This window comes from Oncorhynchus tshawytscha, linkage group LG25 (assembly GCF_018296145.1).
Source record: "Oncorhynchus tshawytscha isolate Ot180627B linkage group LG25, Otsh_v2.0, whole genome shotgun sequence".
NCBI classification, from domain to species: domain Eukaryota; kingdom Metazoa; phylum Chordata; class Actinopteri; order Salmoniformes; family Salmonidae; genus Oncorhynchus; species Oncorhynchus tshawytscha.
Window position 1 is genome coordinate 25,448,738 of NC_056453.1, and position 27,276 is coordinate 25,476,013.

A 27,276-nucleotide genomic window follows, 5' to 3' on the forward strand; every position below is an offset into this window, starting at 1 on the left:
TGTGCTGAGTTGACATGAGGGACCATTTTAACTCTACTGAGTTGACATGAGGGACCATTTTAACTCTACTGAGTTGACATGAGGGACCATTTTAACTGTGCTGAGTTGACATGAGGGACCATTTTAACTCTGCTGAGATGACATGAGGGACCATTTTAACTCTGCTGAGTTGACATGAGAGACCATTTTAACTGTGCTGAGTTGACATGTTAACTCTATTGAGTTGACATGAGGGACCATTAAGGGAAGAATAAAGAAACAAAATAAAATGTGGAATGTAAAAAAAAAAGAAAACGAGGAAATAAATGTGGGCCAGATGCTATGTATGTACAATATGGTTAGGCAGCTTAGTGAATTAATTGCTTAGAAATAAAAATAAATTATTATAAAATAGATTTCTGTACATTTTACATATATATATAGCAATATCTCGCATGTCTTTTTTTTGCCATTCATTGAATTACAGAGAGAGAAAAAAAACAAGGTGTCTTCCCAAATTCACATCCATCAATCCCAACCAAAGTTATGTCCTGTCATCTGGTAGAACTTCATGTTGAAAGGTCTGTAGAAGTCCCGTAGCCTCTGCACCACCTCTGGGTGGATGTTGGGGTGGGTCCGCCCTTTGGTTTTGCCCAGGCAGTGGGGCTTGCTGCTGCCCTCAGCCTTCTTGAGGCAGGGGAAGCCCTTGGTCTGGTTGAAGTAGAAGTGTTTGTCAGTGATGATCCTCTTGAGTCCCAGGAAGTCCTGCACCCGGCCCAGCTCTCCGGCCGGGTCGCTGATCAGACGCTCTCCGCTCACAAACAGGATCTGACCCATGGGGAAGTACTGCAGCCAGTTGTCCAGGTGCTTGGCATAGATGCCGATCTGGATGGCGCTCCAGGATGTGTCGATGAGCCCCGTAGTCCTGTTTTTGAAGGTCAGGCTCTCGAAGGTGGGAATATCGGGGTTCTTAGACAGCGTCTGCGTGTAGTCAGAGATGGCCCTGGTGACGGGGTCCCGCACCACCACAATAAGCTTGGTGTCCCGGGACATGGCGGAGATCCGGGCCGGGGCCTCTCTGGTCACAAAGTAGCTGGGGGTCTTCTCCATGGTGATCTGACCCTCCAGGGTCTTGGGCATCAGCTCCCTGAGGAGAAGAAAAGAGGACCGTGTTAGAAGAAAATCTATCACTCATGACTCTTAGAACTAGGAACTATTACATTTTTAAAGCAGCCAGAAATACACTTTGCTTGAGAGAGGAGGGGGGCTAGGAGAGAGAGAGAAAGAGAGAGAGGGAGGGAGAGAGGGAGGGAGAGAGAAAGGAAAAGAGAGAGTGGGAGGGAGAGAGGGGGAGGAGAGAGAGAGAGAGAGAAAGAGAGAGGGAGAGAGTGGTTAGGAGGAGAATCTTGCATAATGTAATCTATCTTGCATAATGTAATCAACCAGATGGAGAGCATTGTGTTCTACAATCAATGAGTCAGTCAGTCAGTTAGTGTAGGCCGCTTGGCCTTATTACAGGGCTCCCAACCTATTACTATAGGCAGCCTTCCAACATAAACACCACTCACTAAAAACATACACACAGGCTAGAGGCCCTCACATCGCTTGTAGTCATGCAGCTATGTTCCTCAGTAAATATCCACCTACAAGAAAATTCTGTGTAGCGTAGAATTTACAATCAAATTCCATGAAGAACCATTTTTTCTATTAATCCTGGGCTATTTCATCATCTGATCAACAACACAGAGAAGTGCACTGTCTCATCCCTCCTGTCTGTCTCTTCTGGCTCTGCCAACCACCCTAATGGTCCAGTGAGGCTGGGCTTAAATCTTAATCCACCCTGCCTCTTTACACCATTAACCGCTTAGGCAGCAAAGCACAGCCTAATTTGCCTTTCACTGATTTAGCTAGAGCTCTCTGTGGCGTGCCCATGGCGGAGTGCTTCAACAATAAGCCCTCGAGCTGTCTGAAAGGAGACTCAACATGTTTCACTTTACCCAATGTTTCTAACAGGACCAGGGCCAGCCAGTACGGCTGTGTTAGAGGGAGTGAGACGTATCAGTTACATACAGAACCTATGATCAAGAAGCATTTGAATGAAAAGTGAACATGTTCTCCGCTGCCAAGACGGTTTCGGGTTTCAGAAATGGTGGACAATCATAGAGAGTGGATTATGGCGAGGCAATAAGAGGGGCTTTGACGGACACGGATCCCCTTTCCCTCCCTGGCGGAGAGCCCCTGGAGCCTCTAGCAGGAAACCCTGTACGTCTCTGATGTCTTCATGTGATTCTGGTTCTGATACTCGCTAGCTGGAGGTGAGGGGTACTATTATAAACCGAAGATTACAGGAATTTACACTCGTCTATGCTTAGGCACACTCCTTAACACACACATGCACACACAGTCTTGATACATACAACCCTGCAGGACACATATGTAGAAATACACACTAGAATACTGATACTATCTTGCTTGAACCCCAGTGCAAACAAGGCAGACAGTTAGTGAGAAAGCAAGGAGGAGGAAGATAGTAAGAGAGAGAGAGAAAGAAAGACAGATAGAGGAAGGAGAGAGAGAGAGAGAGAGATAACCCAGGCAGACAGGCTATCAGGGTGCACACGGAGATAAGGGTTCCTGTTAGCCTATTGTCCCCTATGTAGCAGGCTGTGTTGTTGTGCAGGGCCAGAGTTACACAACCATTGTAAAAGACCCTGTCCCTGCACTGTGTAATCCCACCGTGAGTGTTTACACACCATGTCTGCTGTAAGAGGCACTGGGGCTGCCATATAGACCTAGGCTTACCATTCTTTGTCCTACAGTTCCTTCAGTTCTATGTCCTCCTCAGTTCTGCTCTAGAATCTAGTTCATGTAAAACTACTGCACCTCATGGTTAATTCATTGACATGTACTACTGGCTGGCTCTCCTTTAATGCACTAGTGGTCACGTTTTATAGTGGAAATTGTGAGTAAAAAATTGCTTTCTGGGAGAGAGAGAGAGAGAGAGAGAGAGAGAGAGAGAGAGAGAGAGAGAGAGAGAGAGAGAGAGCAAGAGAGAGAGCGAGAGAGCAAGAGAGAGAGCGAGAGAGAGAGAGAGAGAGAGAGAGAGAGCAAGAGAGAGAGAGAGAGAGAGAGAGAGAGAGAGAGAGAGCAAGAGAGAGAGCGAGAGAGAGAGAGAGAGAGAGAGAGGAAATGAAGGAGAGAAAGCCCAGGGTGATGTGAGGTAACTAATGAAATGGTTAATGGACATTTCTTGACAGATATGTATGTGTAGTATCAACAGAGTCTTTCAAGAGCCAGCCAGTGATCTAATTAGGATCATATCAGCTTGATTGCTGACACAGAAGAGGAGAAGGGAGCAGGGGAAAGAGAACCAAGACTTCTTCCAAAAGCTCATTAACTGCCTATTGAAATCAAAACAGGGAGATGCACCGAATCTCTCTGCAAGAGCATGACAGATATCTCCTTAAGCAAAACCATTATTAGATAGAGAAGAAAGGAGTGTAAGCCAAACAGACTGATTATACACACACAAGCACACACACATACACACGGAGGCACGCATGCAGGAAGAAAGCAGTGCAAGCAAACACATGCACACACACACGCACAAACATTTGCACACAAACACACGCATGCTCACACACATACTACTGTTTCTTCAAGAGCGTTGATCCCACTTAAAGTGTTTACACAGGCTTCTCGAATGTCTTCAAGGAATATAAAACAAACATGTCAGCCTTAAAATACAAAGCATTAGTCACTAATTCTCTCTAGAAATAATGGTGATACTGCAGGCAACCTTTTTGTATTATGTAGTGCTAACATGCTGCATAAAGTCCCTAGAAGCAAACCAACACAGAACCAGCACACAGCTCTCCTTCTAATCCGATTTCTAAGTGACAATGGGGCCTGGCGATAGGGAGGGATAGGGAGGGAGATCGAGGTAGAATGTGCATGCTGATAGATTATGGTGATCCTAGCTCAGGGAATCCCTCTTGTGAATCAAGTGTAGGGGGTTGGGATGGAGGGAGGGAGAGGGTGAAAGGAGGGTAGAGCTGGACAGAGAGAGAGGGAGCGGGAAGACGAGACCCTCTAAACAGACCTGCCAAATCCACCACAAGAGAAGAAGAGAAGGCCTTCAATAAAAACCTCCCCCTCTGACTTTACCCACTTCTCTCTGAGAAGGGGGAGTAGAATAAAAGAGAAGAGGAGGAGGGGGCTCAGTTCAGTGGGAAGAGTAGGTCTTGGGAGGAACAATGCCTATTATACTCTGTTTTGATTTATGAGGTAGTGCTTTTAAAGGTTCTGTCAGCAAACAGGCAATTCTGTGACAAGGAGACCCTCTTTTTCCCTGCTTTCCTTTCAAATCGAGAGCATTGTCCTTTGGCGGCGGGGTGAACGAGGCAGTGGCCGGGCCATCGGGGCGGGGGTAAGGACTGGGGTAAGGGTGGAGGGGTGAGGTGGGGGGCTAGGTGCCTATTGAGGACTGATTGGAAGCACTTCTCGATCACTCTCAGCTTTGAGTGAGAGAAGCTTTTGGAGAGCTCTAGAGTGGAACGTGTGCCTAGAGATTGTCCCCTGGAACACTCAGCTGCCCCCCCCTAAAGACTCCAGAAGTTCCACAAGCTCTAGGGGCCTTCCACTGCCTCCGCTTCTCTCTGCTCAATGACACATGGGACAAATATCTTCACTCTAAGGAACCAACATCCATCTACGTTGTTGGTTCCTTACAATACATAACGACTTAAAGATGCACTCCAGGATCTTAAGCACAACAAATTCGTAACATACAGTATGAATTTGATTCGTAACATACCATACAAATAAAAATAAACACATCATACGAAATTAATGACGTAGTACACAATTTGATGACGTAGTACTCAATTTGATGACGTAGTACACAATTTGATGACGTAGTACTCAATTTGATGACGTAGTACACAATTTGATGACGTAGTACTCAATTTGATGACGTAGTACTCAATTTGATGACGTAGTACTCAAAAAACAGGGACACTTTTGGCTCGTGAGCACCACTTTCAAAACTACTGGCTGAAATTATGCAAACGTTTGAGAGTGCATTACGATATTCCAAAAATATTAGATATCTTAAAATTGCATGACAGACATTTACCATTAGGGTGAACTGCCCTTGCTCTTCACATCGGAACACACAACAAAACGCCAGGTTTGTATGGGTTTTCCTTTCTAGAGCTGAGGATGTTCAAAAGCAGGACTTTATAAAGCGGTTCAGCTGCTGGTTCTACTCCTGGTTCTACTCCTTTCTCTCTCTCTTTCCTTCTCTCTCCCCCTCTCTTTTTCTCCCCTTTCTCTATCTCTCCCCTCTCTCTATCTCTCCCCTTTCCCTATCTCTCCCCTCTCTCTATCTCTCCCCCTCTCTATCTCTCCCCCTCTCTATCTCTCCCCTTTCCCTATCTCTCCCCTCTCTCTATTTCTCCCCTCTCTCTCTCTTTCCTTCTCTCTCCCCCTCTCTATTTCTCCCCTCTCTCTATCTCTCCCCTCTCTCTCTCTCTCCCCTTTCTCTCTCTCTCTGTCCTCCGTCGAAGGGTTTTCTTTCCAAGTTGAAAGGGACGCCAAACAGTGATAAGACACAAAGCAGAAGCCCTCTTTGCATGCCAACTTCAAACGGGGGACTGGAGTGGCCCTGTGGCCTGCGTTTAACGGCCCACATCCCATCATAGATACAGTAAACACACTCGCACGCGCACACGCACACGCACACACACACAAACACACACACACACACACACACACACAGATAAATACAGACAAGACAGGGGTTATTTCTGTCTCTCTATCTTCTGTCACGTTTGATTGGACGATAAGAGGCTGCCTCTGTTTCCATTGAACGAGTGCATCTGTAACAGCCGCAACAAAATGACCACCGGTCTGTTTAATTGACAGAGGAGAGAAAAGTTGCCTTGTTATGGTGTTCCCTATATGATACAGGTGGCATTGGTTGTATGTCACTGCGTGTAAAGTCTTTGTTACTCAAGGTGTCTAGCCCTTGTAGGATCATTTGTTGTGTGAAGGCAAATCAAGAGAGATAGTTCTCGTCCACTAGGGACAGGAGAGACTGATGCACACCTTAAGTTGTTGATTAGACCTGCTCCCCATAGAGATAACACAAACACATGACACACACAAACAGCTTAGGCTCTAAGTAGCTGTAGAGCTGTTTAAATTAACCCAAAGACCCGAAGTCAAAACAAATCAAAGCTAATCGCCCAATCATAGGTGATAGCTAAGACAGTCTACTCTCCATGTGATTCACCTCAGGATGGCTCACCAACGCTGAGTCACCTATCCAGGCTGTATCACATCCGGCCGTGATTGGGAGTCCCATAATGTGGTACACAATTGGCCCAGTGTCGTCCGGGTTTGGTCTGGGTAGGCCGTCAATGTAAATAAGAATTTGTTCTTAACTGACTTGCCTAGTTAAAGAAAATAACATTTAAAAAATATATATATAATCAAATAATTATAATTATTCTCAGAATTCTACTGTTGCAGCTTATCAGGTGAAAAACTTCTGCCCATTTAGAGCACTGAGTCGTCCCACTTGGTAATACTTCTTTGTAATGCTTTCTGAACTCATTAATTACTTCCTGGATAGCCACTACAAACACTTACCTCCTCTCTCAATACTCTATAGGCTATTGATCAGTAGCAGTCCCCAAACCGCTCAGAGACCAGCCTGGAGATCTGAGAGAAGCTAAGTGACACTTCACAGGCGGAGACAAGGAGAGATGGAGGAAATGAAGGAAAGAAGCACTTGAAAGACTCTCTTCCTTTTCTTCCAACCTCTCACCCAAGGTCTTCAGATGAACGGGAGTAGAGGAGAGATGTGGCTACAAAGTCGTCGGCTAAAAAACAAAGACTCATCTGCGGTGTAAGATAGACATCTTGAGGCCCACTTGTTCCTTGACTGGCCACAAAGTTTGGAGGTTTAACCCCTGTTCTCGACAACTGGCTGACTAGTAATTAAGTCTGCGCTTGAAGTGGTCTATTGAGTACTCTATTGGAGCCCCTCCCTCTGTTCTGAATGCGTACGAGATATTCATTCTGCATAGTTAGACTAGTTGTTTTCAAAAACACCATTTATCAATGCAAGGATGATGAAGGATCCATTCAACAATGGAAAGTATAATTTATTCCAGTCTAATTTGAACAAATTCAACAGCTTGTGAATCTCTGACTGGTAAATAAGCACATTATGAAGCCTCTATAGGGGGCTGAAAGTAATGTACTACAGTCTGTTTGTAATTGTCCAGCAGGAGAAGCTAGTCTGTCTATGAAATGGGATTGAAATATAAACACACACACCCATATTGTGGATGCCACAGACTGAGCAGACAGGCAGGCATGCACAACACTCCTGGCCCACTACATACATATTCCCAAAGCAGTGTTGAGACACACACACAGAAGCCAGACATTATGAAATATACCCCACTGAGCCCAGAGTATTTAACCGCAGAGCAAGGCTTTGGCTATAAATTCAAAATAATAAAGTGACGGTTTATGGCAGAGGCACTAGATCCATACTGAGAGAGTGAGAGGAGAGGAGAGTAGGGAGGAGGAGAGTAGGGGAGAGGGGTGGATGGTAGGTTCTGGTATGTGGCCACTTAGAGTTTCCTGACAGCTCATTTCCTGTATGAAAAGATCCAGGGATCTCCTCTTAACCTAAGGGCCAGGAGTGAATGTGCATGTGTGCATTCTCCTGATTGTGTGTGTGTGCATGTGACTGTTTGTTAGTAAATAACTCATGCTGACTGTGGGATGAATCCTATTTGATACTAAAGGACCATTAAGCCTTGAGAAGAAGCCCCTCTTCAGATTGTCAGGGTGCTTTCCATCCAGGCCTGGAGTTACACATTAACAGACCTCACTGAATAAATGGAGCCACTGGATCTCTGTAAGATGTTGGGTTGGATACACACATGCACACACACAAACACACAAACACACAGACACACACACTGATGGAGTGTGGAAGCCCCTGGAAGAGGCCGTCTGAGCTGTCTACTGAAGAGGGGAGATGAATAATGTAGATAGGCGAATCGTCCCAGACACACTGACCTGGGTGGCTGAGCCCAGCCTCTCTCAACCCTCTATCGTCTTTCAGGAGTCAGACTCTCAGAGCATCCCATTTAAATAATATTATTTTGGCTTCAACGTTAACAAACAGTTAACCTAAATGGCCCCATACATCACTGTACTCACTGGGAGAAATATGCCAACAAAGTTGCAATCTTATAAAAAAAAATGTTTTACTGCTAGTGTCTGTGTGTGTGAGTTTGGCCCAGGCCATGCGGTTTGGTTTGGTCCAACTCCATGGTTTTAGTTTAGGCTAAGGACCAGCCTGGTTCTTGGAGGGAACATCGGACACCAGCAGAGAAGAGTAAATAAACAGAAACTAAACGACCCATACAGAGTTAGGTATTGTATGTCAGGCAAAGTGTCAAAACGACATGCCAACACTGTACTACTGTAACCGCCAGCTTCAGATACTTGGATGCATTCCAAATGGCACCCTATTCCCTTTATAATGCACCTATTTTGATAATGGACTGCTGAGAAGCAGTGCACTATAAAGGGAATAGTGTGCCATTTGGAATCTCTGTTTTTGAACTGAAAACACTTAAATGAGGTTAGAGTGCTCCAGAAACCTCTCTCACAACCACAGTGGTTCCTTTGTGATGGGTTACCATCCCTGCAGCATGACACACACACATCACTCAATTCTATAACTCACGATTTGCTACACGGTCTGTTTTGGGTTTATTTGTTGCTATTCAGTACCTCTGAAAAGACAAATAACAGTGGGAATGTGACATCTTTCTGCTTGGAGGGCCCGCATCGAGGTACATGCCTGTGGCCATGCAGGCTGAGCGGAATTACTGAGTGTTAATAACAAGACCATGGTGCAAGGAGAGGCAGCTCTCCATGTGGTATAAATAAAACAGTTAAGATGGTGGGGGAACAGGGTGGCGGGGGGTGGGGGGTAGAAAGTGCTGCCTTCACTTCCTCCTCTCATGCTTTACACATTCTGCCCACCGAGGTTATGTACCAAATAGCATTCTATTCCCTATGTAGGGCACTTCTTTTGACCAGGGGCCATAGGGCTCTAGTCAAATACGTAGTGCACTACATTGAGAATATTATAGACCCTGGTCATAAGTAGTGAACTACATAGGGAATAGGATGCCATAGGGAATAGGATGCCACTTGGGATGCAACCCTAGTCCCTACCCTGAACTGCTGCCATTTTCAGTAGTACTTTCCACTGAAGAGGGAGGAATGAAGACTAGCTATGCCAAAAGGGTCATTGTATTTCACAATTCCTTTTAGAATGACAACGCGACACCTCAACACTTGGATTGACGAGATACAACACAAGGTATACACTTCGGGAGTGGGCCATGACAACAAGTACATCTACTCTGGGCACACAGGGTTCCACTGCAGGTACACACACACAAACACTAGCTGTAATCCAGTGCTGGGTCTGTATTATATATATTTTTAATTTAACCTTTATTTAAGTAGGCAAGTCAGTTAAGAACAAATTTTTATTTACAATGACGGGTTACCCCGGAAGACGCTGGGCCAATCGTGCTCCGCCCTAATGTACTCCCAATCACGGCCAGATGTGATACAGCCTGGATTCGAACCAGGGACTGTAGTGATGTCTCTTGCACTGAGATGCAGTGCCTTAGACCGCTGCAGCCACTTAGGAGCCCGACCCCGAGTTTGTTTAGTGCTGGTAATCCTCTGTGATCACTGTGTTATGTTGTGTTTGCTGTGGGTGTTTGTTAAAGGTGTTAGCAGACCGCTGGTGACCCCTGAGGCAGCCACAAACTCCAGCATCGCCATCACCAGTCACCTTGTAGACTCAGGCCTCATCAGTATCATGGGGTCGTTCAGATACAGCTCATTCAGATGTGTGTTTGCGTGCGTGCCGCACCAGAAGCAGTATTTGAAGGTATTTGACATGCTCCAAAGAACATTTTACTCTCTGATCTAGATACAGATAAGACTCTCTGATCTAGTACAGATATGACTCACTGATCTAGATACAGATATGACTTTCTGATCTAGATACAGATATGACTCTCTGATCTAGATACAGCTAGGATGAACAAAAGATAAAACGGACCGTAGAAGAACATACATGTCACCACCACCATCCCCTATAGACACACACACATATATACAATACACATATAAACATTTCCAGTCAAAGGTTTGGACACACCTACTGATTCAAGGGTTCTACACTTTAGAATAATAGTGAAGACATCAACACTATGAAATAACACATAGGGAATCATGTAGTAACCAAAAAGGTGTTGAACAAATCAAAAATCTATTTTTGATTTTTGATTCTTCAAAGTAGCCACCCTTTGCATTGATGGCAGCTTTGCCCACTCTTGGAATTCTCTCAACCAGCTTCACCTGGAATGCTTTTCCAACAGTCTTAAAGGAGTTACCACATATGTTGAGCACTTGTTGGGTGCTTTTCCTTCACTCTGTGATCCAACTCATCCCAAACCATCTCAATTGGGTTGAGGTCAGGTGATTGTGGAGGAGAGGTCAACTGATGCAGCACTCCATCACTCTTTTTCTTGGTCAAATAGCCACTACTAAGCCTGGAGATGTGTTTTGGGTCATTGTCCTGTTGAAAAACAAATGATAGTCCAACTATGCACAAACCAGATGGGGTGGCGTATCACTGCAGAATGCTGTGGTAGCCATTCTGATTGTGTGCCTTGAATTCTAAATAAATCACTGACTGTGTCACCAGCAAAGCATCCCCACACCATCACACCTCCTCCTCCATGCTTCACGGTGGGAACCACACATGCAGAGATCATCTGTTCACTTACTCTGTGTCTCACAAAGACACGGCGGTTGGAACCAAAATGCTCTAATTTGGACTCATCAGACCAAAGGACAGATTTCCACCGGTCTAATGACCATTGCTCGTGTTTCTTGGCCCAAGCAAGTCTCTCCTTTAGTAGTGGTTTCTTTGCAGGAATTCGACCATGGGCTAATTCATGCAATATTCTCTGAACAGTTGATGATGAGATGTGTCTGTTACTTGAACTCTGTGAAACAATTATTGGTCTGCAATTTCTGAGGCTGGTAACTCTAATGAACTTATCCTCTATGGCAGAAGTGCTGGTCTTCATGAGAGCCATTTTCATCATAGTGCTTGATGGCTTTAGTGACTGCACTTGAAGAAACTTTCCACATTGACTGACCTTCATGTCTTAAAGGAATGATGGATTGTCGTTTCTCTTTGCTTAAAACTGATTGGCTTAAACGCATTACGACGGAAAGAAATTCCACAAATTAACAAGGCACACCTGTTAATTGAAATGCATTCCAGGTGACTACCTCATGAAGCTGGATGAGAAAATGTCAAGAGTGTGCAAAGCTGTCATCAAGGCAAAGGGTGGCTACTTTGAAGACTCTCAGACATAAAATATACTTTTATTCAACACTTTTTTGGTTACAACATTATTCCATTTGTGTTATTTCATAGTTTTAATGGCTTCACTATCATTGTACAATGTATAAAATTGTATAAATAAAGAAAAACCCTTGAATGAAAAGGTGTGTCCAAACTTTTGACTGTTACTATATATATATATATATATATATATATATATATATATATATATATCATGAAGAACAAGTTTTATACAGTTTTATATATATATATATATATATATATATATATAGTAACAGTCAAAAGTATATTATATATATATATATATACAGTGCCTTGCGAAAGTATTCGGCCCCCTTGAACTTTGCGACCTTTTGCCACATTTCAGGCTTCAAACATAAAGATATAAAACTGTATTTTTTTGTGAAGAATCAACAACAAGTGGGACACAATCATGAAGTGGAACGACATTTATTGGATATTTCAAACTTTTTTAACAAATCAAAAACTGAAAAATTGGGCGTGCAAAATTATTCAGCCCCCTTAAGTTAATACTTTGTAGCGCCACCTTTTGCTGCGATTACAGCTGTAAGTCGCTTGGGGTATGTCTCTATCAGTTTTGCACATCGAGAGACTGAAATATTTCCCCATTCCTCCTTGCAAAACAGCTCGAGCTCAGTGAGGTTGGATGGAGAGCATTTGTGAACAGCAGTTTTCAGTTCTTTCCACAGATTCTCGATTTGATTCAGGACTGGACTTTGACTTGGCCATTCTAACACCTGGATATGTTTATTTTTGAACCATTCCATTGTAGATTTTGCTTTATGTTTTGGATCATTGTCTTGTTGGAAGACAAATCTCCATCCCAGTCTCAGGTCTTTTGCAGACTCCATCAGGTTTTCTTCCAGAATGGTCCTGTATTTGGCTCCATCCATCTTCCCATCAATTTTAACCATCTTCCCTGTCCCTGCTGAAGAAAAGCAGGCCCAAACCATGATGCTGCCACCACCATGTTTGACAGTGGGGATGGTGTGTTCAGGGTGATGAGCTGTGTGGCTTTTACGCCAAACATAACGTTTTGCATTGTTGCCAAAAAGTTAAATTTTGGTTTCATCTGACCAGAGCACCTTCTTCCACATGTTTGGTGTGTCTCCCAGGTGGCTTGTGGCAAACTTTAAACAACACTTTTTATGGATATCTTTAAGAAATGGCTTTCTTCTTGCCACTCTTCCATAAAGGCCAGATTTGTGCAATATACGACTGATTGTTGTCCTATGGACAGAGTCTCCCACCTCAGCTGTAGATCTCTGCAGTTCATCCAGAGTGATCATGGGCCTCTTCGCTGCATCTCTGATCAGTCTTCTCCTTGTATGAGCTGAAAGTTTAGAGGGACGGCCAGGTCTTGGTAGATTTGCAGTGGTCTGATACTCCTTCCATTTCAATATTATCGCTTGCACAGTGCTCCTTGGGATGTTTAAAGCTTGGGAAATCTTTTTGTATCCAAATCCGGCTTTAAACTTCTTCACAACAGTATCTCGGACCTGCCTGGTGTGTTCCTTGTTCTTCATGATGCTCTCTGCGCTTTTATCGGACCTCTGAGACTATCACAGTGCAGGTGCATTTATACGGAGACTTGATTACACACAGGTGGATTGTATTTATCATCATTAGTCATTTAGGTCAACATTGGATCATTCAGAGATCCTCACTGAACTTCTGGAGAGAGTTTGCTGCACTGAAAGTAATGGGGCTGAATAATTTTGCACGCCCAATTTTTCAGTTTTTGATTTGTTAAAAAAGTTTGAAATATCCAATAAATGTCGTTCCACTTCATGATTGTGTCCCACTTGTTGATTCTTCACAAAAATACAGTTTTATATCTCTATGTTTGAAGCCTGAAATGTGGCAAAAGGTCACAAAGTTCAAGGGGGCCGAATACTTTCGCAAGGCACTGTATATATATATATATATATATATACAAAGCTGCTTTGCATCTTGTTTGAATTGCCTGTCATCCGTAACTGCCTGAGGACTTTTTGAAGGCAGGTGAGCTAGAAAGAGGGGATTTCCTCCTGTCAGTCAGTGTACAAGGATCTATATTCGTGTTTGTGTGTTTGTGTGTGTGTGTGTGTGCGTGCGTGCGTGTGTGTGTTTGTGTGTGTGTGTGTGTGTGTGCGTGTGTGTGTTTGTGTGTGTGTGTGTGTGTGTGTGTGCGTGTGTGCGTGTGTGTGTGTGCGTGTGTATGTGTGTGTGTGCGTGTGTGTGTACCATTACATGTCTCTCCTCCCTTATTCCCAGACAGTACAGCTGTGGTGTAGGTTAATGGTTTACAAAATCCTTAAGACAAGCCGTCTTTCTGGCTAACGTATAATTAGCAAAATTGTGTAGCGATAGTTCCAGTAGTGAAATTAAACTGTTCATTTGTGAGGAGAAGAATGACAGCAGTGTTGTTGTGCTCCTGCATCCTCAGGCAATTCTAAAGCTCTGTCTTGGATGATAGCCTAGATATTGTCTGCTTTGATATCTCAGTGCATCTCGAAGACAAGATAATTGCTGAAAGTACAGTGAGCGAGCCGGGACCCACGTTGTTAACCCTTTCTACTGCTGCTAGTTCAAGTTACCGCCCAGCATTGATGTCCAAGGTGGAGTGCAATTTCAAGGTTTCATTATTTCATTTGGATGTCGGAGAAACATTGGGAGCAAGATGACAAATGCTTTCACTTTTGTCCTCCGCTGTCTCTAGCGAGGGCCTCATGGTTTGCAACTAAACTCTATCCACTCACTCTCCATGCCAGAAAGACAAGTCATTTGAGAGAAAAAAGAGAAAGAAGCTGATTTTAAAAAGACATTTGAGAAATGGGCCCTGCCAGGGAAATATGTCAGCCTTAGCCAGAACACTTCTTCGTTATTCTCCTCTTTGCTACTGTAGATATGAAAATCCAAATGTGTTGATTCTGTTGTTGCTAGCTATATTCATTAAAACATTTAAATAAATACATATACAGTACCAGTCAGAAGTTTGGAGACACCTACTCATTCAAAGGCTTTTCTTTATTTTTTCATTTTCTACACTGTAGAATAAAATTGAAGACATCAAAACTATGAAATAACACATATGGAATCATGTAGTAACCAAAAAAGTGTTAAACAAATCAAAATCTGTTTTAGATTTTCGATTCTTCAAAGTAGCCAACCTTTACATTGATGACAGCATTGCACACTCTTTGCATAATCTCTAACCAGCTTCACCTGGAATGCTTTTCCAACAGTCTTGAAAGAGTTCCCACATATGCTGAGCACTTGTTGGCTGCTTTTCCTTCACTCTGCAGTCCAGCTCATCCCAAACCATCTCAATTGGGTTGAGGTCGGGTGATTGTGGAGGCCAGGTCATCTGATGCAGTACTCCATCACTCTCAGTGGTCAAATAGCCATTACACAGCCTGGATGTGTGTTTTGGGTCATTGTCCTGTTGAAAAATGATGATAGTCCCACTAAGCGCACACCAGATGGGATGGCGTATCGCTGCCTAATGCTGTGTAGTCATACTGGTTAAGTGCGCCTTGAATTCTAAATAAATTACTGACAGTGTCACCAGCAAAGCACCTCCACACCATCACACCTCCTCCTCCATGCTTCATGGTGGGAACCATACATGTGGAGATCATCTGTTCACTTACTCTGTGTCTCCCAAAGACACGGTGGTTGGAACCAAAAATCTCAAATTTGGACTCATCAGACCAAAGGACTGAATTCCATCAGACTAATGTCCATTTCTCATGTTTCTTGGCCCAAGCACGTCTCTTCTTCTTATGGTGTCCTTTAGTAGTGGTTTCTTTGCAGCAATTCGATCATGAAGGCCTGATTCACACAGTCTCCTCTGAACAGTTGAAGTTGAGATGCATCCGTTACTTGAACTCTGTGAAGCATTTATTTGGCCTGCAATCTGAGGTGCAGTTAACATTAATGAACTTATCCTCTGCAGCAGAGGTAATTGTAGGTCTTCCTTTCCTGTGGCAGTCCTCATGAGAGCCAGTTGTATCATAGCGCTTGACTGCACTTGAAGAAACATTCAAAGTTCTTGAAATTTCTCAGATTGACTGACCTTCATGTCTTAAAGTAATGATGGATTGTCATTTCTCTTTGCTTATTTGAGCTGTTCTTGCCATAATACGAACTTGGTCTTTTACCAAATAGGGCTATCTTGTGTATACCAACCCTACCTTGTCACAACACAACTCATTGGCTCAAACGCATTAAGAAAGACATAAATTCCACAGATCTACTTTTAACAAGGCACACCTGTTAATTGAAATGCATTCCAGGTGACTACCTCGTGAAGCTGGTTGAGAAAATGCCAAGAGTGTGCAAAGCTGTCATCAAGGCAAAGGGTGGCTACTTTGAAGAATCTCAGATATAAAATATATTTTTATTTTACACTTTTTTGGTTACAACATGATTCCATTTGTGTTATTTAGTCAAAATAAAAAAAAGTTAAAATAAAGAAAAACCCTTGAATAAGTAGGTGTGTCCAAACTTTTAACTGGTACTGTATATATTTATATATATATATAAATTGCGGACCCCCGGCAATATCTAAGCGGACCCCCGGTTTTATACCCCTGCCATATGTTATGTGTATTTCTTTAACACATAATCTGTAACGACGTCTACCGAACTCGATGCCCCTCCTTGTTCGGGCGATGCTCGGCGGTCGACGTCGACGGTCTTCTAGCCATAAGCCGATCAATTTTTAATTTTCCATTTGTCTTGTCTTGTTTTCCCACACACCTGGTTCTCATTTCCCTCATTATGTGTTGTGTATTTAACCCTCTGTTTCCCTCAGGTCTTTGTGTGCTATTGTTTATTCTGTTTCATGTATTGCGCACGTTAGTCTGTTGCGCTGGGTTTTGTTAACCTGTATTATTATTTCGTGTTCACTTTGCTGTGTGTTTTTGGTTCGCCAAAATAAAAGGCAACACCACATCTGCTCTCCTGCACCTGACTCCTTTACAACCATTTACGCATACCTGACATAATCAAATTGTTTTGGTGGAGATTTGCGGATAAAAGGTGCACACCTTGCTGCAGCGTGAAATGATTTCTCTGAACTTTTTACGTTAAATGTTCAGTTTGGACAACTGCTATTGTATAGCTTTATAATTCCACAAGCGAAGAGTACAAGCTCCAAACACCCAGTACTTTCGATCAGTAGGAAAGACAAGATAGAGACAAAATGGACAGAGTGAAAAAGAATGAGAGAAAGCCAGAGGGAGTTTGTCCCCTGGGTTTGGCTTGCTGGGTTGCCTTGGAGCTGAGCTGTTCTCACTGTTCTCCTCTGAGGCCCATTGACATACAGAGAGAGTGAGAGTGAGAGAGAGTGAGAGAGAGGGAGACCACTCAGGGCTCCTAATGAGCTGTGCTCTTTTATGGCCAAGGGTTAATAGAACACCTCAGGGGGCCTCCTAGTCTCCACTACCCAACTCTTACTTTCCCTCTCACAGCCCCAGCCCTGGTTCGAGCACCAGACGCAGCCCCATCCACTGCCACACCTACCCACACCTTAATGGGGACCTCCGAGACTTAATACCTGGGACAAGTCCAAGTCTAATGTCATAGCTTTCTCCTTCTCCTCACCCTCCTCCACTTTACGCCCACCCCTTTCTCACCTACCACTCTCTCATCTCTCAATATCTGGGGGAGCGATGCCAACAGAACACTGACTGACCATGGCGTTGGAAGGAAAATTGAGTAAGAAGGAGGCTAATGATTAACAACGCATAGGAACGCTTGTGTGTGTTTTTTTCTCTAATTCCAAGCCCCTGGGCTCTTTTAATGTGCCAAACAGTGTTTATTTAGCAGCAATGAATGAGCGTTAACTCAGGAGGGAGGTCTGGTATTGCTCTGACATGTGTTCCCACATCCAAATTATCACCTCGTTAAATAGGACCCAATTCACTAGTGGCACAGAAGGAGGGTCAGTACACAAGGGCCTATAGGAGAGAGAAAGAGAGAGGGGGAAAACATCACTATCTCAGAAGACCATAGCTTCTTTTCTTCTTCTTTTTTGATTATTTCTTCTTCTCCCAACTCTTTTCATCATTGCCTTCCTTGTCTTGCTTTGACTCCAGCTCTGGGGGGAATACATAAATTATTTCTCAAAAGGGAGAACAAAAATGGCATCAACAGACAGACACACAAGTGTCTCCTCTCCTCCGCCAGAGTGAATGAATGAGCGTGTACAATAGTCAGTTTTTCAAACTTAATTTTGTTGTGTGTGTGTGTGTGTGTGTGTGTGTGTGTGTGTGTGTGTGTGTGTGTGTGTGTGTGTGACACTGAGTTCCTGTATCCATAGTTCTAGCAGTAGGTTCCTGCTGCGGCGGCCATCTTCCCCCCACTTTTGTGGGTAGTGCTGAATGGGCCACTCACATGGGCCACTAGGCCACCACAGTGCTGCGCTAGCTAGCTGCCACTCCCCTTTCCACAGGTCACTCCTTTCACAATTAGCTGGTGGTAATTTGGGGATGAATGCTCAAAGCTGCCTTTCTCCAGCATCCAGCCCCCACCTCCACCTCATCCACCCCCAGTCTCTCCCTATTCTCCCCTCCATTCGGTAGGGCCATGCCAGCTTAGGCAGCGGGGAGCGAGGGCCTCTTCTCCCCTTCCGTGCTGACCACTCGTGGTCACTGAGGCCTGCAGGGAGACCCGCCCAGGATCGGGCGAACAGAGCACGACATGTGACACTATTCTTATTTGCCAATAGGCGGAGTGCACAGCTGAAGAATGGAGAAAGGAGGTTCATAAAAGAGGTTGTTTTGGGGTGGTGGGGGGGAAGAACGGGGGGGTGGGCAGCCAGGGCTGAGGGTTGAAGCCTGACCATAAAGAAAATAATCCGCTCTCATTTGGGACCGCTGGGGAAGCTTACCCAACACAGAGGAATGGTTTCGAGCGACTTGTTTTTATGTTTGCGGCTCCCGCTCTTTGAGGAGGGGATGTCAACCTGCTGTCAGCGGTACGGTTGGCTGGTCGGCCATGTTGGCCCCTGAAGAGGGGAGCTGTGGAGGTAGGGAAGGCCAGGGCAAGGATACAGGAAGCCATCACAGCGCCAAAGTATCAGATCGCCACAGAGTCAACATTCCTCTCTAGCTATAACTACAACATAATAGCATCCATCTCCAGTTGAGAGGTTTCACAGACGATTTCAGATATTCTACTGTCTGTCAATGACTTTATCAGGCAAAACTCTTATAGTGAATATATTTCCTATCTCACAATTGGACAGTTGAAAAGTCAGGTTCCTTAATTCAGCATGTTGGTTTATACATCGACATAACAAATCATGTTTTCCTGTGTTGACAGGGGATGCTCTCAGCAGGTTAGTCTCTAAATCAACATAACTAACTGTATTTCCCTGTGTGGACCTGTAGCCCTGTAGGGTCCAGTAGCCCTGTAGGGTCCAGAAGCGTTTTCCTGCTCTGCAGATGGTCAGCACACAGACCCTGTCAGTCAGCACACAGCCACACTAAACCCCAGTCAAAGGCCCTTAACCCATCTAACCCTTCCACACGCTTTACCTCCAATCAGGCCTGACTAATCAATACACACCACTCCCTAAGGACCCAGGGACAAGGCTCTGTGTCATCTGTGTGTGTATGGTGTCCATCTCTGTGTGTGTATGGTGTCCATCTCTGTGTGTGTTGAGCATTCTTTTGACTTGAGAAGAAGAGTATACAGCTGAATATAAAAGCCCTAATGTAAGTCATTACAGGAGAAGACTTTGTGAAACTGGTTGACTCCTTCATTCTCCATTTAGTCTCTATTTTTTGGACAGCACACATTCAATTGACATTTTGCATTTTGTTGTTGATGATGTTAGTCTGAACTTTGCCAGTGTGGCACTACAACCAGGTGGCCTTTCTGACATTCTGCCTGCCAGTGAGAGGAAGGAGGGAGAGGTCAGTGGAGAGCAGATGTGTAGGGTCACGTCACCTATATGGAAACAGGGGTGCTCCTGGGGTGAGGAGTTAAAAAGAAGAGGCATCCAACCAGAACTGTCGTTGACACGGACAGAAGCCCCTGTCTGGTCTCTGGAAGCAGGGAGCTGGGGGGGTGGGGGGGGGGTGGGGGCGGCAGGCCCATAGATAACAACTTTACACTGACTGACTTCCTTTCGCAACCATCTCCAGTTTGATAGCGCAACAGGATTTTTTTACCCCCTCTGAAACTCCCCTTTTGAACAATGCTCCACTTGTCCCTTTGTTGTGGTGGAGCTTCTAAGCAGGCCCTAGCTAGCTAACCGACACTAGCTGCCATTAAGTGCGTTTTTTTCTTTGGTTCTTTATCACAGGGTGGAGGGATACAAAGGTTCACCGGCCCACAAAGACACCCCACTCAGGGATGGCGCCATTTCAGTCCAACTACTCCTTTAACAGAAGACTGAAGCATAACCTTTGATCAACCACTGCAAACAAAACAGCAGCCAGATTAACTTGGCATGGCTGAGAAAGCCCATCCACGTTGGTGATCTTTTGCGGTCTCAAGGATCAACTATTTCAGCTTATATATCACATTAAACATCCTTAATTCCCTAATGTGCAATAATAAAAGTGACATGTTACAAGCACACTACATAGCCAAAAGTATGTGGACACCTCGTCGAACAGCTAATTCCAAAACCATGGGAATTAATATGGAGTTGGTACCCCCTTTGCTGCGATAACAGCCTCCACTCTTCTGGGAAGGCTTTCCACTAGTTGGAACATTGGTGCAGGGACTTGCTTCCATTCAGCCACAAGAGCCTTAGTGAGGTTGTGCACTGATGTTGGGCGATTAGGCCTGGCTCGCAGTCGGCATTCCAATTCATCCCAAAGGTGTTCAATGATGTTGAGGTCAAGGCTCTGTTCAAGCCAGTCAAGTTCTTCCACACTGATCTCGACAAACCATTTCTGTATGGACATTGTTTTGTGCATGGCGGCATTGTAATACTGAAACAGGAAAGGTCCTTCCCCAAACTGTTGCCACAAAGATGGAAGCACATAATCATGTAGAATGTCATGCTGTGGCATTAAGATTTCCCTTCACTGGAACTAAGGGGCCTAGCCCAAACCATGAAAAACAGCCCCAGACCATTATTCCTCCACCAAACTTTACAGTTGGCACTATGCATTGGGGCAGGTAGCATTCTCCTGGCGTCCGCCAAACCCAGATTTGTCCGTCGGACTGTCAGATGGTGAAGCTTGATTCATCACTCCAGAGAATGCATTTCCACTGCTCCAGAGTCCAATGGCGGCAAGCTTTACACCACTCCATTTGACGCTTGGCATTGCGTATGACGATCTTAGGCTTGTGTGTGGCTGCTTTCATGAAGCTCCCGACTGACTGCTCTTGTGCTGACATTGCTTCCAGAGGCAGTTTGGAACTCTGTAGTGAGTGTTGCAACCAAGGACAGATGATTTTTACACCACACACGCTTCAGCACTCTGTTCCCATTTTGTGAGTTTGTATACCCCACCCCTTTGTGACTGAGCCGTTGTTGCTCCTAGTCATTTCCACATCACAATAACAGCACCGACAGTTGACCGGGGCAGCTCGAGCAGGGCAGAGATTTGACGCACTGACTTGATGGAAAGGTGGCATCCTATGAAGGTGCCACGTTGAAAGTCACTGAGCTCGTCATTGCAGGCCATTCTACAACCAGTGTTTGTCTATGAAGATTGCATGGGCGTGTGCTCAAATGTATACACCTGTCAGCAATGGGTGTGGCTGAAATAGCCAAAGCCAATCATTTGAAGGGGCGTTCACATACTTTTGACCATGTAGTGTATCATAAGCACAATCATTAACCAAATATAGTACATGTCAACAAAGGAGTGTTGAACTTTCCCCAAGCACTTCAGTTCAAGGCAAGGCTCCCCATTTCTTCATGACAAAAAGTTTGCCAGAAACTCAAGAGAAAATCTTGTTCAAACAAAGCTCAACAATTATCTTTCTCATAGGGAGATTCTGGGGAGAATGGTGATTATGTAGTGAACAAGCACAGATTGATCATTCCTCAGTTATTCACACAAGAGTGACAGACTCCAAATAGAGAGTGTGAAAGTTAGGAGCCTTGCGACCAGAAGTGTTCAGAACTACTCCTTAAACCATAAAAACACTCTTAGGGAGGAGCAGTGAACGAGCACAGTACATTACTGCATGGAGCTGACAGGCAGCTGAGACGAAAGCCCATCACCCATAAGCAAACCACAGAACCATAAATGATATATCAGAGCCCCATCATGACCAATACATCTATATGGAATATGAACACAGAAAGGGAGGTAACACCACCGCAAACTGTCAGAATGACGGAGATTTAAAATCAACTCGACAAAAAGGCTGTTGTAAATAACAAAATATGTAAAAACGTTGATATGACGGAGGCAACAGGGAGTTCAGTGCAGTAAAATGGCAAGAAATAGACACTGAAAAAGTGTGAAGAATTCATTGAGTAGCTAATGAAAACAGTCCAACTGAAAGGACCGGCCAACTCATCGGCATTCCGATCACACTGTAGCAGGTGCTAACAGTACCTTTGGAACTAATAAGGCAGAACCGTAGAATTAGGAATGAAGGATATCTATGGGTAGAACAACAATGAGTGATCCATGTTCTATTCCAGAAAGAATAACACCGATACTTTCAACTGACAGGGCATACAGTATCTTCGTTCTCAATTGAACTGGTTGGTCCACACAGCACAGACTGCCCTGACCTGCTCTCTCTCTCTCTCTCTCTCTCACACACACTCCTTAGGGGCTGTTCATGCATGACCTCACAGTGGAAATGTGTACCTCCTGATACAAAGCGCCCCCCTTGCACAAGCCTTGTGTTTTGTCTTTGACACCAAATAAAAACTGTCAAAGTACATCAGAGAATCACAATAATCCTGTTATCACTGCTCTATTCTCTTTTACTTTTGCAGCGGCGTCTCCTTCCCTCTCTCTTTCCTTTTCTATTCTCTCCCGGGCTGCATTTAGTTGGTGAATTCCAAGGCTAAGTTTGTGTGACCATTGGCCCGCGGAGACAAAGATGGTGCAAACTAGCCAGAGAAGAAGAGTGGACGACACAGTAGTACTGTGTCAGAAGATCGCTTTACACTATTGCAAAAGACTTCGTAAATGGCCCACACATAACGCAACAATAAACTACCATTTAACGGAAAACTCCACCCAAAAACTATTTTTTGGTATGTGTTTCATTAGTCCATTGTTGATATATGTCAGCAAATCAAGTTTTCAAGATCTATAACTTTCAAAAAGACATCCGGTGTGATCTCTCTCTCGTATGGAAAGTCCAGTATGTGACACTAATGGGGAAGTTGGGAGTAGTAATCATGAAGTATGATTTCATTGATTTAGTTTATCTTCTCCTTGAAGACAAACAAGAAAGCTTATCAAAACGCTCCATGAGCAGCATGCAGGGAGAACTACATTCAGAACTACAGCCAGCCGGTTCGCTCTGACACACACTCTCCTTTACTTCAGTAGGGGTTGGGTCAGTTTTATTGACCCTGCTTATCTTACTGTTAAAGCATCCACACGTGTGTGAGTTTCACATCATAAAGTTATATAAGAGCAGGACAGACAGAGGGAAAGCATCAAAACAACTCTTCACTTTGTTTGCGTGGCGTTTGTGTCTCGGGCAAAAACACCAGTGCCCAGATATAGAATTTGAGCGTGGCATAGTGTGTTTGACACACAACATGTGTGACTGCATGAGAGGGGAAGTCAGTACAGCTTACTAAAACATGAGATGCTTTCTGACAAACTGGGTTAGATGGAAAAGCTCAGCTGAACAGTGTGTGTGTGTGTGTGTGTGTGTGTGTGTGTGTGTGTGTGTGTGTGTGTGTGTGTGTGTGTGTGTGTGTGTGTGTGTGTGTGTGTGTGTGTGTGTGTGTGTGTGTGTGTGTGTTGGCCAATATATTAAACATACATTTGTCCACAGATCAAACTACACTGTGTTCCAATATTGTTACTCTTGTCCCATCAAATGATAAGCCAAAAGAGAGGCTTGGCTGGAGGGTATGATTTCTTGAGCAGATTTGATGGATAGCCGGAGGCCTGAGAAAAGCCTGGAGAATACTAAATTAAGAACCAGCCTCATTCTAGGTACAGATACGGGTTTATGGGCCACACAGCCAGAACCGCAGATAAAACGCTGGGTCATGTGTGTTTATTCTATCCGTTCCTCACACGGTGCCCGCCAGCAGGCAACCTTCGCGTCCTGTTTTCTCTGTAAACAGCGGCCAGAGAGAGGGTTGAATCATCGACCCAAAGGAATTCACCGCAGCTATTTTCCTCATTACCATTATCATTAACTGCTCAATGTTCCGTTTTGCTCGTGTTTGTTCTTTCTAAAAGTATGCAATGATGAAGAGGAAATTGGGTTCATGGGAAATCTAAATAAAATGAGCTAGAATTAGCGCTTACCATTTGGATAACTTATTTCAAAGTGTGCAAAGTTTAATAAATAATTGTAGGCTACCAAAGCCAATTCAAAAGCTCAAGTTGGATCTCTGAATAATAAATTCGACATAAAGACAGTGTCTTTATTTGAATCAAATCCATATAGCCGGACACACACTCCATACACACAGGTTTCTCATTCCGCTTTTCTTTCATTTCACTGCTCTACTTTAGTTGGGGGTCCTCAACTGCCTCGCATATTTAACAGCCCGGCTCTTTACACACAGCACCAAATCCGATTATTCAGAGGGGCATGCAATTGTTTTTATCAACTTGTCAGATGAGCTATTAGTTCTGCTCGCCGTCCAGGGAAAAGAGATGGAGAAACTCTCCTTAAACTAAAGCAATGTCCCCGGGGTTTAAGCAAGGAGAAAACCAACCACTATGCATGGTCCCTGATTTTCCTGCAAAGACCTTCAACAGCTACGCTATTTTCGGCATTTTACTGCGATGTTAAACTGAAATTAAAAACGCACATAGGCTGGCTGCATTTAATGCACTGACTTCATTCTTTTAAAGTTTTCATTTGACTAATTCATTCAGGTAAACGGATTAGGCTACATAATGTTCCACTCATATTAATTCGATATGAGTTGCCATTGCTCAGTCGTCGTTGCTGAATATGATACTGAATATGACATCTAAATTATTTTAATAGGCCCTACTACTTTTCTAAGCTAAGTTAAGAGAATCCAACGTGAGGTAGAGCAAGTTGTTTATAACGTTTAATTATGTATGACTAATATAGGTGGGGGTTTGTCATGTATTTCCAAATATTGATCAAGGAATAGCTCATATACTGTTGGTGGGATTTTGTTTGATTTACTATTGAATTAATTCTGGGGTACGTTTTTCTTTCATTATCCTACAGTAGCCTACTTAGCCTAGTGTATTAGTCCTCCTCCCACTCATTATCCGTTCAAAATGTAAATGACTGGTATAAAGGTTAGTTGGTAGTATACCCTCTTAAGAAACGTTTGAATCGTTTTTTTTTTTACTGTTGTTCTCCGAGTAGCCCAGCGCTATTGTGTTGTAGATTACTGTTACTTTCGAGTGCATTTATTATGTATACATTTTGAAGGAGAGTGCTAGGACAAATCCGCTTGGCTTAGAATGTATTTAAGCTTAACATCATTTTTCCCAACTCAAATATGCCTAACTATAATAGTAAGTATGTTGCATATTTATTTACATTTGAAAGTTGGAAATATACAAACAAATGTAATTGGTCATTAAAGTAATCAAGCACATCTTATTTCTAATATATTAGGGGCCTATATGGCATCCAATAATAGGCTAATAATAATTAATCGATCTCGAATTCACAACTTGCACATTACCTGACCTTTTCAGACTGTAGTATAATAGACATATTAGTAACTTATATTCAGTTTATAATCAACTAATTATTTAATTAATTCTGTATGAAAAGTAACCCGTTAACTTGCAGTATTGCACTGTGTCCAATAGAGACCACTGTACGACGTGGAAACGGCTCAGCCCAGGCGATACTAAGACAGTGCATGTTCATTCAGGCATATTCTAGCCTACTACTGGATCATAAACTGAAGAAATAAAAATACAAACGTATGCATTTGTTATCTCTTAATGCTATTCAATGGCCCCACAGTTTTATGCACGTTTGAATACTCGATTATATGTCCACGTTGACGCCAAAACTGCTTGGAATTTGGAAAAGCACCATACCAATATACATAACTAAAAATCTATTAGAGTAATAGTCTGTACTGTAGATTATAGATATCATATTTTCTATTGACCTTACCGTAAATATGGTCACTGACGTTATCTCTAAACATTTATGCAGAATAAACGTATGTTGCAAATAGCGAATAGGATATGATCTAGGCATATTATTATGCATTATGGAACTAACTAAAATGACTTTTTGAACATATTTCGTTTTATTTGATAAATGATTAATACAAATCGTATTATAAAAACGTAGAGATATAATTATCCTGAATTATACTATCGAATAATTTTACATACACTGCATTGTTTAATTATATACTGGTTATAGCTTATATATATTAGATGATACAACTTTTCCTGTGATTTTAATATGATCAACTATGCTAGTCTAAGTGCATTTTAGACTGTTATAATGCAAAGAAACCCTCCACCGTTTGCAATCCAATATAATGTTTGTGAAAGATATAGGCAACGAAACGAAAGGAATAGGCTGCTATGGACAACTATTGGAACGTCAACGTCTAGTAACTGGATGAGTAGCTTTGACTGTCATACATATTCTCTCACCGTTTCTTGTATAGCGCTGGTTCATCTATGGGAATCATTGATGTATGTATGATAACCTATCACCTTTAATGCACATTGAATGTGAGAGCATATAATAATGTAGATTAATTTACCTGTACCACTCCAGTCCATTCTCGTAGTTGCGGTCGAAGAAGTGCGGTTCGGCTCCCACAGCTCGGATGTCTGGATGCACGCGGAGGAACTCGAGCAGCGCGCGCGTCCCTCCTTTCTTTACACCGATGATGATCGCCTGGGGAAGCTTCTTGCTCCCTGATCCGTTGGAGAAACTTGACATCGCACCGGGCTCAGGAGCTCTCTGCCCCTCGCCCCTCATCTCGTCCCAGTCCTCCGCTCCTCTGTACGCGTCTATATCGTTATTGAGCAAGTCTCTGGAGGAGGTCCGGACAGAGGGTTCGTCGTAATCGGATTCTATATCCACCCAGGGTTGGGGTCTAGGGAGCAGTCTGGACATGAGGTCCACTCTGCCGTTATTCTCTATCCTTTTACCGACCACAGACCCTGTCTCCTTTCCCCGGTAATTGTCCACGACCAAACTTGGCATGGTGGCACAGTAGCCCACGCAGGAGTAGAGCATATATACCCAGAGTAAAAACATGATGCCGAGCAGAAAGAGTTTATTTTTCACCGGGCTGAATGAGAACGCATACAGATTGTGACAAACCAGGCTATATTCCATAAGCCCTGCGAGTGCATACCATATTCCAGCGACACATATTGCCAAAACCACTCACTCCGGATGGCACATCAAGTAGCCTCGCAAAATGCACATGCCATTCATTTAAAACGGAAAAATGAATAAAGCAAGCAAATAAACTAAAGCGGATGTATCCACTGGTGCAAAGTCATTGCATGCTATAATCGTCATTCACCAGAGCCACAGTAAAGAATTCGGAAAATGATACGAACGACTGGTGCACTTCAGTGGCGCTACTCCACACCCTAGCCGTCTCTCTTCACACGCATCGCGGTTGCCAAACCTTCGAACAACTGCTAGTTTTGAGCCTT

At 43.6% G+C, this 27,276-nt stretch overlaps 1 protein-coding gene across 1 annotated transcript; it reads right to left on the minus strand.

Annotated features, from left to right (window-relative positions):
- Window positions 1-27,276, minus strand: hs3st3b1b (heparan sulfate (glucosamine) 3-O-sulfotransferase 3B1b). The gene is made up of 2 exons (XM_042306166.1): window positions 26,364-27,276; window positions 1-1,126 (listed from the first exon to the last, which is right to left on the minus strand). The coding sequence occupies exons 1-2, from the start codon at window positions 26,945-26,947 to the stop codon at window positions 508-510; spliced, it is 1,203 nt and encodes a 400-aa protein (XP_042162100.1). The 5' UTR covers window positions 26,948-27,276; the 3' UTR covers window positions 1-507.

Coding starts and splice junctions, on each gene's coding strand:
- hs3st3b1b (XM_042306166.1), bottom strand. CDS start 26,947: ATGGAATATAGCCTGGTTTGTCACAATCTGTATGCGTTCTCATTCAGC. Junction 1,127..26,363: donor AATGGACTGGAGTGGTACAG/GTAAATTAATCT, acceptor TCTTCTCCTCAG/GGAGCTGATGCCCAAGACCC.